General features: G+C 38.0%; 1 protein-coding gene across 1 annotated transcript in view; it reads right to left on the bottom strand.

Annotated features, from left to right (window-relative positions):
* Window positions 1–20,401, bottom strand: part of LOC122992047 (interleukin-1 receptor type 1-like) — a 23,282-nt gene extending 2,881 nt beyond the window's left edge. The window contains exons 1-9 of the mRNA XM_044365594.1: window positions 20,143–20,401; window positions 9,656–9,866; window positions 8,813–8,981; window positions 5,472–5,646; window positions 4,855–4,920; window positions 4,297–4,423; window positions 3,699–3,838; window positions 1,567–1,707; window positions 1,134–1,292 (exon numbers count right to left, since the gene is read on the bottom strand). Of these exons, the coding sequence (XP_044221529.1) occupies window positions 1,134–1,292; window positions 1,567–1,707; window positions 3,699–3,838; window positions 4,297–4,423; window positions 4,855–4,920; window positions 5,472–5,646; window positions 8,813–8,981; window positions 9,656–9,866; window positions 20,143–20,209 (1,255 nt within the window). The 5' untranslated portion in view covers window positions 20,210–20,401. The remainder of the gene's footprint in view (window positions 1–1,133; window positions 1,293–1,566; window positions 1,708–3,698; window positions 3,839–4,296; window positions 4,424–4,854; window positions 4,921–5,471; window positions 5,647–8,812; window positions 8,982–9,655; window positions 9,867–20,142) is intronic.

The following is a 20,401-nucleotide window of genomic DNA, read 5'->3' as shown; positions in this document are numbered from 1 at the left end:
ATAATCTTTTTTCCAATGTCCACGCTTATTTTTTTATTCTCACTACATTTTTCACTTTTCACCCATCCACTAGATATCGGATGCTAGAGTGTCCTTAAATGAATCACTAAGTAACTCAGAAATTGTATAAACCCCTGACAAAATGAAATAAATAAAGGAAAAAAAACAACAGTGCCATGAAAAAGTATTTGCCTCCTCCTCATACTAAATTGTTTCAGATCTTCAAAAAATTTGAAACTAAAACAAAGGCAACATGAGTAAACAATGGTAATTTTATTTACTGAAGCAAAAAAGTTATCCAACACCTACGTCATCCATGTGAAAAAGTAATAGCCCCTTGTTGTGTACCACAGAATATTGTGAGAAAAACAATAGAGAGAAGAAGTTGGCAAAATACGATGGCTACTTCAGAGTGAGAGTTTGCATGAGAGATGGCTTAATGCTGCATCCATATGAAAAAAAAGTAAAGTAAATGAGTGCTAAACAGAAATGGAAACATCCACTTGATATGACTAACTCTGACTGCTAAAGCCTCATATAAGCTTCACATCAACTTTTAAATGCATTTTTGCACAAAATGACTGTGTGGACACACTGTGGATTTTGGCCCCCATCAGTTACACTGAAAGCACATTTGAAGGGGATCTTTTAATAGCCAGTATGAACAGGAATAATGATTACAGTGAGGAAAACCTCTTTCACTGTTCATATGGACACCTGACTGCTGTTTGAAGACAGACTTATGACTTACTTGAACCTATCCTTTAAAAAGTGCCCTATGGATATTTTTTTTTACCACTAGTGGTGCTGTGATCTCCATTTTGTTTGTATCTCATGTTATGTGTCATGCAAATGTGTAGCACATGGAAGCCATACAGCAGGAAGTAGAGGAACAGCTGAAGGCTAGGCCTGCACATCAGATCGCCACATCTAATGGTAAGTGAAAATGGCTTTTACCTTAAAGTAAAATATATGTATGTATGTATATCAAATGAAAGGATGTGTGTATGATTTATTAGACATCAAGGATACACAAAACACGTTTTGGTGAGAAAGGCTGGATGTAACCATGTTTACAAGAAAATTCCTACTGTAATACACCTTAAAATGTGAAGCGGGTGTCTGTTCCTGACCTTCTCCAGGGCAGTCATCCCGTCCTCTGATGTACAGGGAGTAGCCATGTTGTTTCTCCAGCTTCTCAGGCAGGATCTGCAGGGCAAAGCTCTCGGCTGAACTCAAGGTGTCGGGATGGAGATAGCTCACAAAGGCGTCATACAGCTTCCCATCTGGAGCTGTACAGAAGACAAGATGAGGGCGACCATCATCGCATCTTTCAATTCTGTAGAATTCACTTCAACTACCTTAATTCTGCTTGTATAAATTCCTGTTGGTTTTATTTCCCATTTAACTAATTCTGTGTTCATTTCTTAATGGTTACACCTTGTTTGATTATTTTACTATGTCAAACAAGAGATGAAATTGAGCAATAAAGCACGAGGGAAATCTTGGCAGTATCCAGTCTGATGATCCACAGAAAAGCACATATCCTCCTGATGAAATACTTACACTTGGAAAAATGTCTCATCACTTCCCTGGAAGCCAGCACCAAATCTACTTTAAAAAAGAGGAGGGCAGCAGCCAAGGCCAGAAGAGTCAAGGTGGCAGCAAGGCAAACAGCCACATTGGTGTAGAGGGCACTGTGGTCAGCTGGAGAGAGAGGGAGGCAGTCAAATTTAACCTCTAAATCTGTAGTTTGAGAACACATAAACAAAACTGGTAGTATTGTGGAAAGACTTTCAGGAATATTCCACCCTGTGGAAATCTTTCTAGGCAACCAGCAGTTTATTTGTACATCACATTTCAAACACAAAGGAATCTTGTGCGTCATATAAGGTTTAGGATTTCACTGTGTCTATTACATTCCTTTTCTTCAGTGAGTCCATTGGAGAATCTTTGTTTTTCTCTTTAAAGTTTATAGAGATCTTTAGACACACAAAAAGAGTGGCCTTTTTCTTGTTCTTTTTCCATGGTATGCTGGAAGCAGGTAATAGCAAGTATGTGTTTTCCTTTTTGGCCCCATTATGTGTCAGTGACACAATAAATTAAGACATGGATATGTGATTACTGTGCTGACTTTGTGTTTGGTAAGTGCAGTTAAAGTAGTCTACAGTATGTGTAACAAAGTATAATATAATAATTATGAAACATTATTTATACAGCATTTCATACAAAATATGCAATACAATGTTTTTCAAAAAAGCAGAAATAGGAACACTGATATTAATATTTCCATAAACAAATTAGTTTTAGTATTGTTAATACTATGTTCTGAGAAGTTTACATTATTTTAATTTGTACTTCACTCGCAAGAACCACACCACAAGTTAACAAGTTAACTACATATTAATATGTGTTACATAGGTAACGGTCTCTGAAGACACCAAAACACCCATGTCCTTAAAGGTACCCTGTGGTGGTTTTTTATGAGTGGGTCCCTGTCTTGTTTGTCTCAGGCTTCCGCGTGACACAATTCACATTCCTGCCAATGGTTTCCCACTTTTCCAAAGATCTCCAGGTGGCTGTAGTGTGGCACAGCCATGTGCCAGCAAAGGCAATGAAGAAGAAGACTGCAAGCCAGTAAGCATGGACGCAAACAATGCAGGATTTAAAATTCTTTAAAAAAAAATGTTTTGCAAATGTTTTATGATGAAGGATATGCATTTAACACCTTTTTGTTAGACCTCAAGGATATACACAATGCATTTTCATGATGCACAATGAGTAACACTCAATGTAAACATGACTTATGTTTGTTTACATGAAAACTCCACAGAACACCTTTAAAGGTGAAAAAAATAATCAGAGAGAAGATAAAGCTCTGTACATAAAAATTGAATTAAGTACCTATAGTAGACAAAAAATACTAAAGGTTACAGAGCCATTAAAGTGTAACTATAGTGAAGTTGTCAAGTTACACTATATGGCTCAAAATATGTGTACACCCTTTGAGTGGACATAAGTGATCATTATGTAGATGTAATTTCAGGACCATGGGCATTAATATGCTGCTTCAATAGCCTCTGCTCTTCTGGTTTCAGATGTTCCAACCTGGCTCCTATCCAGCCACAGGAGCATTAGTGAGCTCCAGCACTGATGTTGGGTGATAACATCTGGCTGGCAGTCAGCGTTTCAGTTGGTCCCACATGTTTGTTGGGGTTGAAGTCAGGGCTCTGTACAGGCCATTCAAGTTCTTCCCCACCAAACTGGGAAAACCATGCCTTTATAGAACTGGCATTGTGCAAGAGGACAATGTTGAAACAGGAAAGGACCTTCCCCAAAGTGTTGCCACAAAGTTTGAAGAACACTATGGTCTAAAATATCATTGTATGCTCTAGCATTAAGATTTTACCCAAATCATAAAAAACAAACCCAGAGATACACAAATCTACGTGGACAATGGTGTCCACATACTTTTGGCTATACACTGTAGTGTAGATAGACAGACAGATAGATGTGACACTGCAGAAACATTTTTGTGATTGTCATTTTCATTTATATGTTTATTCACATTTATGGCCTTTTTCTTTGCTTGCCCTTCTAAAATGTTTTGAAATTAATTTCAGTGATTTTAGGAGTGAACATTTACAAACACTGACATCTTATACAATGTGTAGAAGTTACAGAAGAGAGGAAAATACCTTCTTGAAGCCACACCACACCATCTTTCTCTCCAACTGGGCTCTTGACATGGCAGCGAATGGGAACATTCAGGAACTTACGAGGAACTTTAGAGATGGACAGAGTGGACAGAATGTACACCCTGCCTCTGACTTTATTACTAAAATGGACAGGACCAATCAATCAATCAATCAATCAATCAACAAATCAATCAAACAGTGCATCAATTAGTCAGTCAATTAATCAGGTAACCAAACAAGAAATGAAAATTGTGTTTAAAAGCTGCTTTAGAAATACTTAGCAATGGGGCAGAAAGATTACTTAAAATACAGCATTTGGCAGTTTTTTGAATGATAAACCTGCAATCTGTGCACAAACTATTCAGGCTCTATGCAGTTCTGTAAGTTGTCTTGGTTTTTTAACTCAAAGATCACATGCTAGACGTCTTTATCGACTCTCAGCCTGATGCAGTGCACTGCAGTGTTGTATTGCAATGAGGCAACTTCAGACTTCAAATCCTTTTTCCAAGAAGTGCTTCTGTGTTTATCTTATTCAGTTCCAAGCCCCCTCCATGTCCATATAGAGGCTGAAACAGAACGGCAAGAAGCAGAAACTCACTATTCCTGGGACACATCAAGCTCCTTATGGTCCTCAGTGAAGTCCCCGTCAACAGTCCAGTATACGAAGGCGTCATCTTCCTCAGTGACGCCTATGTAGGCCAAACATTTCAGGTCCACTCTCGCACCTGATCATCAGTAAAATTTATAAACAAAGCAGCTGTCACTGTACACATCCTGGTGTTTTGATAAAATTGTCACTGTCAGGTGAAAAAATCTTTAACTTTATTTTGATCAGTTAACGCAATACTGACCTTCATATCAACAGTAACAAAATCAGAAATCAATCAATAGATCACAAATGAAAAAGACTGTCATTTTAAAATATGATTTGATGTAAAACTTAACAACTGTCATGTCAAATTTATGTTAAAAAAAGACATTAATATATATCAGTCTTCTATTTTCTCAACTTCAAATTATCAAACAGTGGTAAAATTTAAGGTACCCAAGGCAATGTGGCACATTAGTAACATTTAAAACAGTCACATTTGTAGTAGATGATGTGTGTGTGTGTCACTATGGCAGTGGTTATGATTTAAAACAGTGTATTACTTGCCCACTTCAACCATGTTCACTGTCTCCTGAGGGTACACCACCTCAGGGTATGCCGAAACTCTTGGATCTGTTGACACGAAGACACAAAATCATTGTAGTAGAAAAGATACAACACAATACAGTACGATACATACTGAAACTGTGCTAATGGGAAAAGCCAGATAAACTGAAGATGAAACTTAAATGTCGGTAAATTAGCTGAGAGAATGCACTGACTCATAGATAAAACAGAGAAAAAAAAACATTTTTTTTTTTTTTTTACAAGGTTGCTTGACTTAACTCCCACAACGGAGCCATTGGAGAAGCAAATGCCTTGATAACAAGCCCCTTAGCAGTAATATTAGTGGGAGTGAGTGTTGGTCATTCACTTTCCCCGCTGCTCTTACCTCTTGCAACTTATCTTATAAAATAATCCTAAAATAATAAATTTTGTAATCCAATGCATTTATTTCAGATGAATGACATTTCAGAAAATATAAATAATTACCACCATAAGTAGTTTTGTCTTTATCTTTTATAAGTAGAAGTAAATGAAAAAATATACTGAAATAACAAATAATTCTCAATCATGCAGTAAACCTAATGACACTTCAGGCTCAAGTGACCTACAGTACATACCGTTGTCAATATTCAACTGGATGCTGCGTGCGGAGGTGTACCTCCTGCCGTCCAAGTTGACATCTACCAGGCAGGTGTATTTCCCAGAATCCCTCTCTGAGGCCCTAGGCAGCCTCATGGTGCCGTCCACTTCCACAGAGATGGGCTCCCCTTGTCGTTTCACAGGCTGGCAGTCCTACACAGAGAAGCACAGACTGTAATTATTGATGACAATAAGTAAGAAAAAGTAGCAGAATAATATAAAATAGGGAAAAGAAGAAAATAAGAAGAACAAAACATTTTTTAAAATTAGACATAATAATTTCATTAGACAACTCATGTTAAATTGGTTTAAAAATTCAAGTAAAACCAGGACACGCTCATGATAAGTTAAAGGACTATTTCTTCTTCTCATCTAAGTTTTGGCAAGAATTGTATTAATTCTCAAAATGTCAAACTATAACTACAAGAGTTCATGCTCTTTTCCTGCCATACTGTGCTAATATAATTATAATTGATAATAAAACAATATCAATCAGTGCTCTTACTGAGCATCCTGCTAATCTGTGTCAATAGCAATTACGCAAACTTGAACTCAAACTTGGCAGTGAAAAGCATTGTTTTCAGTTGTTGGAAGTCACATGGAACACTGTGTTGTATAGTTGCTTTACTTTAAGACTAAGGCTGGCAATATGCAATATTTTTCTTATTGTCAACAAATTCCATGAAAAGACCAAAATGATGCATTAATCCAACTCTCAATACTTTCCGACTTCCCATCCCTGTCTGTGGCATTGAGCCAAAGCATCATTTGTTCCTACTGTAGATGTAAATCCTTAAAGAGTAATTGAATACTCTCTGAACATCTTGTTTGTGCTGACCTACAGAGGTTTAACTTCTCATCTGTCTGCAGTGATGTCCAGGTGTACTTCAGGACCCCTTGATATTAGTGCTGGGTGTGGTTACAGGTGCAACAAAGCACATCTCTGACCACACCCAAAAACTTTCAATCACTGTGTTTACATGCACCTAAGTAACCAGAAACCAGGTTATATGCAGGGCTGACACACTGACCATGAGACTCATGCAACTGACACTTTTCACATGCTCTCAAGCCACACATCCATTTTCTCACATAGTGAAAAATAAATTCATAACTGATAACGTTGCAGTGAAAAGAGGACACTGACAACGTACACACAGAGAAGACAGAGCAGCACAGTGCATCAGCAGCACTGTGCCGCAGCGAGTTAGTCAGTCCATTGGAGGGGAAGTGACAAATATGCACAAATCTATTATACTGTATATGTATTGTACTTTATTCCCATGCATGCTGCTCAGAGTAATCTCAGTCATCAGCAGCACAGCGTCTCTCCCTCTCCTCTCGCACAGTGTGCACGCAGGCAGGAGTGAGAGTGAGTTACTATGGTTACAGGCACACTTGTGTCTCTGTCACTCTGAAACTTTATCCCAATAATAGGTTTCGTAGGTTAGTTATGAGGCAGTTTCATTCATCCAAATTGTTTGTGCTTTGTTGCAATTGTTAGACTTTGAAGATGGCTTTGTGAGTACTGAGAATAGCAACTCTAAGGTTTAACATTGTTTAACCAGGTTTAATAATCCATATTATATTGTGATTTGTTGTAAGACAATTTCATTTATATAAATTGTTTGTTCTTGTTTGACCTTGAAGATGGCCTGGTAGACTGCAACCTGCTACCACTTAAGGCTACATAACATTTTTATAAATACAAATTCAAATATGAAATAGCCATTCTTCTAATAATCATTTCCTGTCCTGATCCACCCAATTATATACTGTTCTTGATGCATTCTTGGTTTTCATAGCACCCTCGATCAAACTAATCTAGACTAGTGCAAGTGTCTGTTTTTTTACTTAATCCAAGAGTTAAGGTGGTGTAGAAATGCACAAAATTTGTTTTAAATTACAACTTTATGTGTCTTTCCAAGTTTGCACCCCCATTTTAAAACATAACCAGGAGCCCATGGTGAGGAGCACAGATCTTTCTTATCCTATGTTTTGAAGAAAAATATGTTTAATATCTGGAGTGTATATCAAAAATGCTACCCAAAAAACACAAATTAGCAAAAAGAAAAAGTCTTATGAAAAAGGTTTTGGTTCATAAATCTCATTCCAAGCCGAAGTCAAAACTTGGCAGCCCTGTTATATGAATAATAGAAGAACATGTTTACATGCACTGTAGTAACCTGGTTTCTGTAAATCTGCACATACGTGCAGAAGATCAGAAACCAGATTTCTCATCCAGCTGCAAGTCGATTAGAAACCTGGCTACATGTGTACATGGCAGAGTAATCTGCATTCTCCAGGAGAAATTTACCAGGGGAAACCAGCTGTCTCTAATCCTCTTTCCAGATTACAGAAACCAGGTTTCTCGTTTACAGTTAAGAAATCATCTTTCTGGAGAAAGATGATTGTAACCTTGTTACTCAAGTGCATGTAAATGCACTGTTTATAGCAACCCTTATTCACACAGAGGAATTTGGTGAGGGTTATTTTGAGCTGTGGGTTGATACACATTTGGTACTGCGGTGCGTATTTACAGCAGCAAGTCTGTGCATGCGTGACTCACTGATGTTTTTTGAATAGTTTTGGGACAACAGTTGAGGTATAATATAGCAGGCTTTGGCTGCACAGACTATACGTGTTGGTGGGATCAACTCATTGGGTTTCATCTTTTCATAGGATTTGTTGACAATATAAAAAAAAAGAATACACATATTATCTCTCTTTTATGATTAGTTTATATTCCTTTTTGTTTCGATTTTATTTTCTTTTATTTATCTTTTTAAGTGTTTTATTGCTTTTGTTTGAAATTGTGCCCTACAAATACACTTGGACTGTGAGTCATGCAGACAGACTTTCCGTAAAAATGTGAATATCAACTGATGCGGGTTTCCTGCTGCTATGTACAGTATGCTGCATGAATAGAGAGTGGTTTGGGACTGTGCCCTTTGGTTTTTCAACTCAATGTGGGTTCCTTCCTGACTCAGATGAAAAACTACAACAACAGCAAAACTATGGCAACCAATGTAAACATCCTCAACAGATAGGGCAGATGTTTTGTAACCTTCAATGTTGGCACACGTCCACATGTTCCTAACAATAAGGGGCGGTGTTGCATTTATCAAGCCAGAATGTACTGGAAATATTGCAGAAACCTCAAAATAGTTATGTGTTTTCAAGCAGAATTAAGTTATAGCCTATAAAAAAATCTGAGGCTTATATAATTTCTGCTTTTGCCATTCATATGCTTTTAGACACACAATAAGACACATAAATGCAGTAAAAAGAGCACATAAATATCAGGAAGTGTTTATACCTTCAGCCATCGTATGTTCTGTGTCTTATTCAGTCTGATGATCTCGTTCTGTTGACAAGAAACACCTCTGCTGACTCCCTGGGTGATGGGTTTCGTATCAGCTGGATCAGGACACTCTCCACTCGACACTGACACCCCTAACTCCATTCTCAATAATTTATCTTCCGTCCTACAGAGGAGATTAACATTGAGACATTGGCAGGAAAGGCCAGCCTGAGCTGCAGTAACACATGACCTGTATGGGGCTTGACTGTACTTTGGCAAATTTAGACTAAACTGTCAGTTGATTTTTTCCCCCCAATATTTTATTATTGCTCTTGATAATCTTGATTATCTTATTGTCTTTGCCTTGCTCCTGCTCCTTTTCTTCTTCATATATATTTTTTAATTTAAATGCTCATATTTTTCTGATTTCTTTACTGTATCATTTTTGTTCCCTTTTTTTGTTCTGTGAATTGTTTTTTGTATTTTTGTATTGCTTAATAAAAACTGAGAAAAAAAAAGTCCACATGAGAGCTCTCAAGCACATATTGATTTCACAGCAGCTTTGAGCTGTGTCTGTGTGTCGGTAAAGGTGGGCATTGGTACTGGGCTTGTATCTCATTTCTATTTTTGTTTGGTCAATTTTGGTTGTTTTTTAAATTTTGCTTTAAACACTACATTTCCCATCAGCCCTATTACCACCTGTCTGACTGCTCTTCCAAATAGATGTGTCAAAGTGAATTCAATAATGGTTTTAAGACGTTAGAATACTTCACACAGCAGCTTTGTGCTCTCATGCAGTCTTTAAGGGTCAGGATCATTTGCAGTCAAACCTACTAAGTCATACAGGTGTTTTTATACCTTATCTCACAGTTGTAGGTTCCATTATGAGACATCTGCAAAGGCAGAAACCACAGTAACCCGTCCCTGACTTCCACTCCAGCAGGCAGGCTCTGGTTGTGCTTCCCCCCTCTACTCCAGGTCACGTTGGTGTGAGCAGCACCAATGAGGCACTTCAGCAGAAAGAGATGGCCAGCACTCACACGGAATGTATCTATCTTCTCCCTGTGGCCTGGATGTGACAGTACAAAGGGAGACCAGTCATTTATCTTGCAATGCCAGGGGTGAAAACTTCACATTCACACACCGGTACACATGCATGAACAGTAGACATAACATTTCTCAAGTAGATGGAGAAGAGTAAGAAACACAAAGCCAGAAGTGTGCTCTGGCACAAATGAGCATCAAATCAGCATCACTTTTTGTGATTGTGTCTATTTTGACAAAGATCAAACTTAGAAAAATTGTAGACATTTACTAATATCAGTAATCACCAGCTCTTAGGCCAAGGCAATGTTTAGAAAATAATAAAGAATTGTGTACAAGCTGCTTAAATAATTAAATGTTTTTCTACCTTCTAAAAAAACGAAGCTGCCCAGTTTAGCTCTGACCACAGAGCCGCACCACTGCCATACAGATCACAAGCAATGATGATGCGAGAGAGATAGTCCAAATTCAAGTTTAAGTGCGCAACTAGATACAGCAACAAAATATATATCCAGTTTTGGGGAGAATAATCCGTTTTTACAAAAAAGTTTGAAAATGAATCATCAGGTACAGAACAAATGTGGGGAGATTCATGAATTTAAAAGATTAGATTACAGCTAGTACATCAAAGGCAGGAAAACTGCAGCCAAACTCAAAACTGATTGGCTTAATGCCAACACTCATGAAACAACACATTAAAAAAGGCTGTGGAGTGAAATGTCTGTTTGATGCCACACTCAGTCATTTTTAACTGTAAAATGATGTAGCCTACACCACAGACCTCATTTCCTAGCCAACCCTGGAAACAATAGTTCAAAAGAAAGTGCCACTGATGATTTATGCAAAGAGCTTAACCTCTTACACTCCACAAGGACACCAGCATCTTTGGCCAACATTACTGTCTTTCAGAGGCTGTAGCAGGCTCAGTTTTAAAGCTAAAGGGAAGATTCTGATGTTATATGTAACTAGACGACCTAAGGCATCTGATGGTACCATGTCACGTAACCATGTCGTGCTAGCTTGTCAGGAAGGGGGCTAAATTACATTCCAGATTTTGGTAATGGAAAAACTGGCATAATTTGAATAGGCACCTAACCAAAACACAATGTTTATTACAGATTTATGACCAGAAAAACTTGAAGCAGTGCTGAGCTGCATCTCAATCAATCTTCAGGTCCCCAGCTTTCAGATGATGTATACCACTTCTATGTGGCATATACTGTTGGCCTGCTATCTCCCCCTAAAGATCCCCTGTCCCCCCCTAAAAGAGACAAATGGGTCTATGGTAGGGAGGGGCAGATGGCAATGTGTAGTTTACAAAAATAACAAAAATCATGTTTATCCTTTTCTGTAGATGTGTACTCTATATGCTGTAGCCTTCTTAGTGTTCTTTATATGGTATGTGCTCTACGCTCTCATGCTTTTACTCTCACCTCCGCATAGTGACACTGCTGCATTACATCTCGGGCAGATAGGGTTAAAACTTTGAGCATTATGTCACAGCTTGAATAAACCAGTAGACCAGTGAAAAATATAAAAACACCAACAAAAAAGATAAAGGGAGATACAGCTTGAATTAGCTTTTTTAAATTGCTGATCATAGCTAATTTTTGTAGTGGTTAGTTACAGTCTCATACAGTATGATATACAGTAGTTAGCTTCTTTATATAGCTACATCAATTTATTTGTGTTAATACTGGATTTTGTTGACAGTGGGCATTATCATTACCATCAGAAATTTAGATATTTGTAATCAAAGCTTGTTGTCCATATGGATCTTCCAGCTCGGATACTTGTATTTACTGTCTTGCTTGAACAGAGCATGAGACGGATTTCAGTAGGCGGGCTACTTAACATAAACTATTGATGCACGACTATTAGTTAAAAACAAGGTTGATGGAAACCAAACTGGCTTTAGAATTGAAAAAGAAGCAAATTTTGAAATAGACAACTACAATAATAAAATAATGGAGGAGTGAAGACGTATTTTGACAACATTTTTAGAGGATGTACATGCAGGCAGTGGTAGTAAAGTTGCACAGTTGACTGCAATTCTGGAGTTGATACTGTCAACTCGTTACACTCCATTTCCATCTTCAGTCTGACTCTCCCCTCTTCTCATTTCTCAGTTTGTACATCCTCGATTCCTTTCCTCGCGTCTTAGTCCCTCCCACCTGAGATACGAGCGGAGGAGGCGAGGAAGAGACACGAGGTGAGAGGAGTCGAGGCAACAGGCATTTAACAAAACGAGACATCCTCGTAATATAACATGCGGCAGAGCTGCATCACCTGTCCTTTGTTTTGTTACAGCCTACCGCTGTATTTAATGATCTCTGACAGATGAGCATAAGTGTTCATGGCAACTTATATATTTACTTTTAATTCAAATCACAACGTAATAATATATATGATATAATAAGAATGTCACAGCTGGATGATCACAGCTGGATCAGCTGTCAGTCGGCTTTAAGAGCTGTAGAGACTCTTGATGGAGTTTGTGTCTGCACCGCACACATGTGCACTGTGCTGACACTAATTAAGGTTCACAGTTATCACCGCTAGAGCAGCTGTTTTCTCTCTGCAGCCTGTTACTTGTTTAACAAACACCTAAATATAAACCTGCATTCTACATTTATACTGTGTCCTGCTCAGAGGCACAGGAACCATTTCTACTCGCAGAATGCTTTTATACTATTTATTGATTATTTGCATCTGTATTTTTTGATCATCCTGATAGTGAATTCATTATTCAATAACCCATAATATGATCAAGGTGTCCTCTGAACACTGGAAAATGTGTATTTGGCTAAATGTTTCAGGGAAAATGGAAATTATGTAACTCATATCAAACCCGACGCTCAGGAATTTTCAGCATCACATGTGACTGAATGGAAATAACGATAAATGGCGTAAAATATAAATGTGTTTAACTTTTATTATGGATAAAATTAAAGTCAGGAAGAGTCTGTCTGTCAGCAAGAAACAGTTTAATGGAGGAAATAACAAGATGAAAAGAAAAATCTTTCTAATAAATGAAGAAAGTTGTTGATGGTTATTTTGTTGATCAGACCGACAATTAACAGAGTTTCAACTATATGATGAATCAGAAAACAAGTAGCCTAAAGCATAAAACTTGGGAGTGATACACTTAAATTTAACCTGTAATCTGTCTCCGCTTCGGCATGAAACTCAGTCTGATCAGCTGCTGCGTCCTATAAATAACTGATATCCAATATGGGGGCGTGTCGGCTGATAAAACACTTCCGGGAAGTCTGCTCTGTTTTCTCGCTCCTCAAAGATCCCTCCACGCTCCTCGCTCCTCCGAGCAGAATAAGAGGGTGCATCCCAGGTCTCTTAAATTGCATCCACGTTTCCCTCACTTGCATCTTTTCCTTGCGTCTTAGTCCCTCCCACCGTGGATGCAAGAAGAGACGCAAGGAAACCAAGCGAGGAGAGAGGAAACGAGGAAATTTGTTTTAAGAGACATGAGACGTCCTCTCCTCTGAAGCGTCATGTGAAGCGACGTCCGTTTCTGATGACGGCGACAGCCGATCACAGCTGGATCAGCTATCAGTCGGCTTTAACAGCTGTAGAAACCATTTGTACTGGCAGAATGCGTTTATACTATTTATTGATCATTTCCGTCTGTATTTTTTGATAACCCTGATCATTCAATAACCCAGAATATGATCAGGGTGTCTTCTGAACACTGGAAAATATGTATTTGGCTAAATGTTTCAGGGCAAATGGAAATGATTTAACTCATATCAAAATCGACGCCCAGGAATTATCAGCCTCACATGTGACAGAATGGAAATGACGATAAATGATGTAAAATATAAATGTGTTTAACTGTTATTATGGATAAAGTTAAAGTCAGGAAGAGTCTGTCAGCAAGAAACAGTTTAATGGAGAAAATAATAGAATAATAGAATAGATGAAGAAAGTTGGTTATGGTTCTTTTGTTGATCAGACTGACAATTAACAGATTTTTAACTATATGATTAATATATAAATAAATATATAAATATATAAATACATAAAACTTGGGAACGATACACTTACACACGTCAAAATGGCGCATCAGGAACAACTTCCGATTCAGGCGAGGAGCGAGGAGACATAGAATAAGAGACTTGAGACCATGGATGTATAATAAGAGCTCTTATAATACATCCATGCTTGAGACTTACCCAGCGTCATAGATGCAGATTTAAACGCACAATATGTAATTTCAGCCGCTAGGGGTCTCTCAATCAAAACAATAACAAAGGACGGAGTGTGATGGCGGTGTGAAGTAGCAATGGATCATGGGAGTTGTTGTCTTCGTGAAACAACCAGTTTCACCAGGATAGAATTACTCCAGTGTTCATCGTTCGGGATGTTTTTTACCGGGAGCCGAATTACCCGCAGAGGTCTTCTCCTCTCCAAAACAAACGGACCCGGCGATTACGGGTAAAAACACTGAATAAAGCGGTTTAACCTAAAACAAAAAAATCTTTCTCTGACGATAGTTGGCGAGCACCGGACGCTCGGTACAGGATGTTAGCTGAGCTGCTGCTAACACTTGTTCGGACTATTTCTCTCATAACTTTAGATCCAGACGTTCGGCAGGTTTCTCCCGGGAGCCGAATTACCCACAGAGGTCTCCTCCTCTCGAAAATCAAGCGAACACGCAGATTGAAATCGTTAAAATACTAGTTAAAGCATTTTCATCTAAAAAATCAATGTTTCTCCGACGATATTTGGCTAGCACCGGGCTTCCTAGAGGGGCCGAGCTGCTGCTAACGTTTGCCCAGTTTATTTCTCTGATTACTTAAGATCCAGACGTCCAATTACTAAAATCCTTCTTCCGGCTAAAAGATATAGTAAAAAAACGACAAAAATGTATCACGAAAATGTGGCTTAAAACCGAATAAAAGTCAACTTTTAGCAGTTTCTAGTTTCTGTGGAACAACCACAACGCCGATGTATTATCTTGTAGGTGTGTAAGTTGCTCTTTGGTAGACGCCATTGTAGCGCACAAATACAGCGCCGACGTGTGCATCTTGTGCACTATACTCTTTGGTAGAGGGGTATGACGCCATTGACAGGCGACCAAATGAAACGGTCCATTACTTTTATTAAAATTACAGATTTCTCTGGGTTTGAAAATTGTAGGAAACATTTGGGATAATATAAGTACACAACTCAACAAAATATATAACATAGGTCAAGTTGGTTTTAGACATTTTAATGCGAAATAATTACATATTATAGCTTTAATTGGTTTACGAGCTGTTTTGCGTATTTCTCAAGCGGCTGTAAAATGATGCCTATGCGGAAGTGCCAAAAACTGCAGTTCCTTGAATGGCCACTTGAGGCTGGCTCCAAAAGCGAGTCAATCCCCATAGACCTCCATGTTAAAATGCCCAACTTTATAGCAGAAATAAACATGTTAAAGCTTGGTACAAAAACCGGTTTAGGTCTCTATAGCTAATTTCCCCTTTCATGACAACTGTACCAGGGTGAAGTTTTTATAACTCGCCCGTTTAAATTTTATTAAGCCGTAAAGTTATGCATAATGAAGGACATGGCTGCTTTGAGTGACAGGTCCGCCAGCCGCTAGGTGGCTTGTTTCAGCCATTCGGCCCACCTCTTTGCCCATTTTTGATTGGCCGGGAATTAGGTGGAGTCAGGCACTGCCATGGTGACAGCCTGAGCCGCCCACTTTGAGCTTCAAAACTGCTCCTCAGAAACCAACAGGTGACGTCATGGTAACTACGTCCATATTTTTATACAGGCTATGGTATTTCTCCTATGATTTCTCTCAGTAACATCACCGATAGCAGGTGCTAACAGGCTAAGCTAAAAGTATGCCCGTGGCGTTGCACTACCAGCAGTCCGGATGGAGGAGCTGCTGTCTGTGAAAACTACGACTATGGTCCCAAAAAGAAGTAAAACTACAACTGTGGTATCAAAAAGAACAACTGTGGGTCCATGTAACACTTATCACTTCAGTTTTACATATAAAAAATGAAGTTCAAGTGACCATCTCACCATTCTCTCACAGGCTTTACTTGACAGCTTTCCACCCTGAGCGTGACGTCAGAGAAAAATAACCATTGTTTGAATATGGTCCATGCAACATGTTATTAACAACAGATATATGGTATGCAGTACCTTTTGATATTTCTGTGTGTCATTTTTCTTTGTCATCCCCTGACATTTTCCTTTCCTTTCTGTTTCCAATACATATTGTTGTAGTACTTTCTTTGTTCACTACATGAAGTTTGGGTGTATAAAGAGAAAGACTTGCAGGTGCCAGTATGTGTGAGTACAAGTTGCTGTGTGTCTATTGATTTTTCCTGATTAAAACTTGTATTGACATGCAGGTGCTTATAAGTGGAGCTTCACCTCTGTGTGATGCTGCCATCTGGCATTTGATATTAAGGTTGATTGTTGGCAAACAGCATGATTTTTACATAAAATGATAATTAGGTCTCCACTATGTGTCAGGCCACAAGCCATTGTGTTTGTAATCTGCGGATGATGTCTTATATCCAGTTCTTGACATTAGGGAAGCAGTTTGTGTGTTTCTCTGTATGTGTGTGCTTTTATTTTATTGTACATTTTTTTAAAGATAAATCTTTAAATAACAATAATAATAATAATAATACTTTTTTTAACTTTGTCTTTAAACTGCTTGGTGCTTGGCAGGCAATGTACTGTACAATCACTGAAAGCAGCTGCCTGCTGACACAAACATTTCCCAAGGATTGTCAGATGATTTCTAAAAACAGGAATTTATGCAATCGGACTACTGTAAAAGACACAGTATAATCACATGACAATTATACTAATAGGGGCTTTAAATAATATTATACAGAAACACATCTTGATATTTTGATATTACAGGAACAGTTTGGTTCGTCAGAGTATAGTGTATTTTCCTGGAATATCAACTCCTGTATGTCCTATCCAGTTGTTCTTCAAGCAATGAGGATGCACCCTGTTTGCCAATGACAGTCACATATGATGTAAATCCATTATAGGCAAAGTTACAGTAAATTATGTAAGAGGGATCATGCAGTGCTTATATGACACTATTTGGACATGACATTTCTACATGAGAGAATACCGGGTGCAGTGGAGGAAGAAGTACTCAGATCCTTCACTTAAATAAAAGTACCAATACAGCAATGTAAAAATACTCCATTACAAGTTAAAGTCCTACTTAAGTAAAAATACATAAGTATTATCAGCTTGATGTAGTTAAAGTATTGCAGTAAAAGTAGTAGTGTGGTCCCTCTGACTGATATATTATTATATATGACATCATTATATTATTAATAGTGAAGCATCAGTGTTAGAGCAGCATGTTACTGTTGTAGCTGCTGGAGGTGGAGCTAGTTTACACTACTTTATATACAGTTAGCTAGTTTAGTCCAGTGGTTCCCAACCTAGGGGTCGGGCCCCTCCAAAGGGTCACCAGATAAATCTGAGGGGTCGTGAGATGATTAGTGGGAGAGGAAAGAAGAAAAAACAAAGTTCTGATACACAAATCTGTTTTCAGTTTTTGGACTTTTTTTCTAATCTTTGATTTTTGGTGAAATATTAAATTAAACCATGTGAGAAGTTTAAAGGGAAAAAATCACTATTTGGTGGAGCTGTTAACAACTCATAGACATGCGAAATGTGACTCCGACTACACACTGCTTTTTGTAAGACGTCAAAAGCCAAAAAGGTTGGAAACCACTGGTTTCATCTTTAACAGTGTGTTGGATTTTAAAAACTTGTTATATTCTCCGTTTTGTCAAATCTTCATCTGAAAAGTAACTAAAGCTGTCAAATAAATGTTGTGGAGTATAAAGTACAATATTTCCCTCTGAAATGACTGATGTATTATTCCTTCAGTAAGCCCAATTTGAACTGCCTGTCACCTCTCTATTTGGTCAGTATGACATTATTGTTGTACGATGCAGAGGTGTCAACTGTGAAAAAATAACTCAATTGCAAAATATCAAGTTCACACTATCCTTTTCAGGACAACATGTTTGCTTAACTGACTCATTTGCCATGGAAATAGTGCGTCCTTGAATGCTTCAACAATGAGACTTTTGAAAATGTCTAATTATAAAATGTGCTTATAATTACAGGGCAGTAATTAGAGTGCTCACTGAAAGAAAACCAAGCTGCAGTTAAGTAGTTCTTGTCAAGAGTAAAAAAATCTTGTCTTTCATTGATTTCTGTAGTTTCATTCTCCTGCACAAAGCTGGAGGATACTTCATACTGAGTGAACAGTTTCCTTTTTAACTCAATTCTGACGTCTTTCAGACAAGGGACTTCCTGGAGACTCAATCATAAAAGTGTGAGAAAAAATATTTGCCTTCTTTGACCTATTTAATCAGTAGAGGAGGCAGAGTGAAAAAACCCGCTGACTTTGCAAACTTTTGCATCTGCTCATAGGTTTGTGAGCACGTTTTACAGTAAGCCCCTCACAAAAATAAATGTCTGTCATGAGATAGACATAGTGCATGAGAACTGCTTCACACTATTATTGGCAACTGTCTATATTTTCATATTATGCTATTGTCATTGTGTTAATTGACTGAAGGCAATGTGATCAGAGGATATGAACCCACATGTGGTCTACTACTGCTTAGCTGTCACTCTGTCAGAGACTTTCCACGTATACGTATACATGATAATGCATAAGATGCAGAAAGAGCCATGGACAACAGTGACAGTGCAGCCCTCAGATGACAGCAAGGTCTTAGTTGGACATTTCATAAAGAAAATCTAATATCAACTTTTCAAAATGTAACAAGCTGGAGGTGGAGCAAGCAAACATAACAGCCTGTAGAGGCCAATGATAAAGTAACAACACAACAGCAAGGATAATAGTTTATCTTTTGTGGATATTTAATATTTTTATATGTTATTTATTAGAATCTTTAACTTCCCTCAGTAAACAAACCGAAGCTTTTGTCATTTGGAAGAACGCAGTGCATTTATATCAAACTGCAGCCTTCCTCTGTCAGATTTTCAAAGGTACTGACATACAGAAGGTACACTGGAGAGAGAAGAGTTTTGTTTAGCTTTATTCTATTTAGACAAGTCATAAATATATTTTGTCCCACTGACCAATAGATAAAAAATACAACGAAATAAGTAGTCTCAAAACTGGCATCATAAGTTGGCAATCAAAGGGATGGGGTGTGGTAGCGTTTTACTAAATTCAAATCTGGTATCCAATCCAATTATTGAACCTGAATCCTTTCAAAGCCCTAATTGAATTGTATTAGATTTACTTTTCAAAATGTACAAGTATCTAAAGGCTAAAATAACTACAACTCCAAGATGTCTAATCACCTTTCCTTGGATGAGAAGACAATAACACTACAGTCTTTAGTGACAGCCTAATTCATGTTCACAGCCTGTAGCTACAACCTGAAAATAAGATGAGCAGCATAATATATGAAATGTTAATTAAATATAGCTGACACATACAGTTAACAACCAGCCAAACCTACTGTACTTCACCAGTTATTGTATTCCAAATACTGAAGGTCCTGATTCAGAACTATGTGATAAAAAGGTTCAATAAGAGATTCATTAGAATCAGAGGAAATCTGGTTATTTTGCCAACTGAGAACCGCATCCAAAATAAAAACAGAATATGAGCGTTTGCACCCCCTGAACTTTGGCACTAAAAAGACTGTAACCTTGAAAGATATTTACTTGATTTGACTCATTTGAGCGACTGAAGCTTCATATTAGCTTCAGATAAACTTTTAAATACATTTTTACACAGAAGGAGGACTGTGGATTTTTTCCCCCATCACTTATATTGTAAGTGTATTATGAAGGGATCATCTAATGGTCAGTATGATCAGGAGGAATGATTACAGCAAGAAAAACATGTTTCACTGTTCATTTGGCTCCTGAAAAATTGTGAACCTGTCCTTTAACAAACACGTTTCTCAAGTGCCTGTTCTACAGCTTATAAACATGAGAAGCAGTGCATCGCAACTTTCAGTTTAATATTTAACAAATGTGGTATAAATACTGTATGTCCCTGTCATAAAACTTAATATCTCTTTTCTTCATGTTAGTTCTGTGACTGGTAGAATACTGAAAGTGAAAATGTTCAAAGCTAAGCGTCAGCAAATCATCAAAACAGCATTCAGCATTTGACAACAGCTTTGTGTTATAGATTTCCTGTAAAGCAGCCACAGTCTGGTTTTAGAATTTCAAACAGCAGTATCTTTTTTTCAGTCTGTACAGCACTTAGAAGTATTGTGATGATCATTACTCACTGTGTGTCACCGTGAACATCAGAGACAGCAGTGCAGCCAGAGAACAGACCCAACCTGCCACTTCCATGGTCTCTCGTCTATGGAACTGGACAGGTTACATTTCATTTAAGTTCTGTGTCATCTCTCAGACATGGCTCATGCTCTCAGCCACACTGAGTTTCTTGACACATTTCCTGACAAGATTCAGCTTCCAATAAAGGGAAGTGAAAGATTTACACAACTGTGACAAGGAAGACAGGGCAGAAACACTCCCAGTAAA

This window comes from Thunnus albacares, chromosome 11 (assembly GCF_914725855.1).
Source record: "Thunnus albacares chromosome 11, fThuAlb1.1, whole genome shotgun sequence".
NCBI classification, from domain to species: domain Eukaryota; kingdom Metazoa; phylum Chordata; class Actinopteri; order Scombriformes; family Scombridae; genus Thunnus; species Thunnus albacares.
The sequence above is the reverse complement of the archived record's forward strand: the minus strand, read 5'-3'. Positions and strand labels throughout refer to the sequence as shown.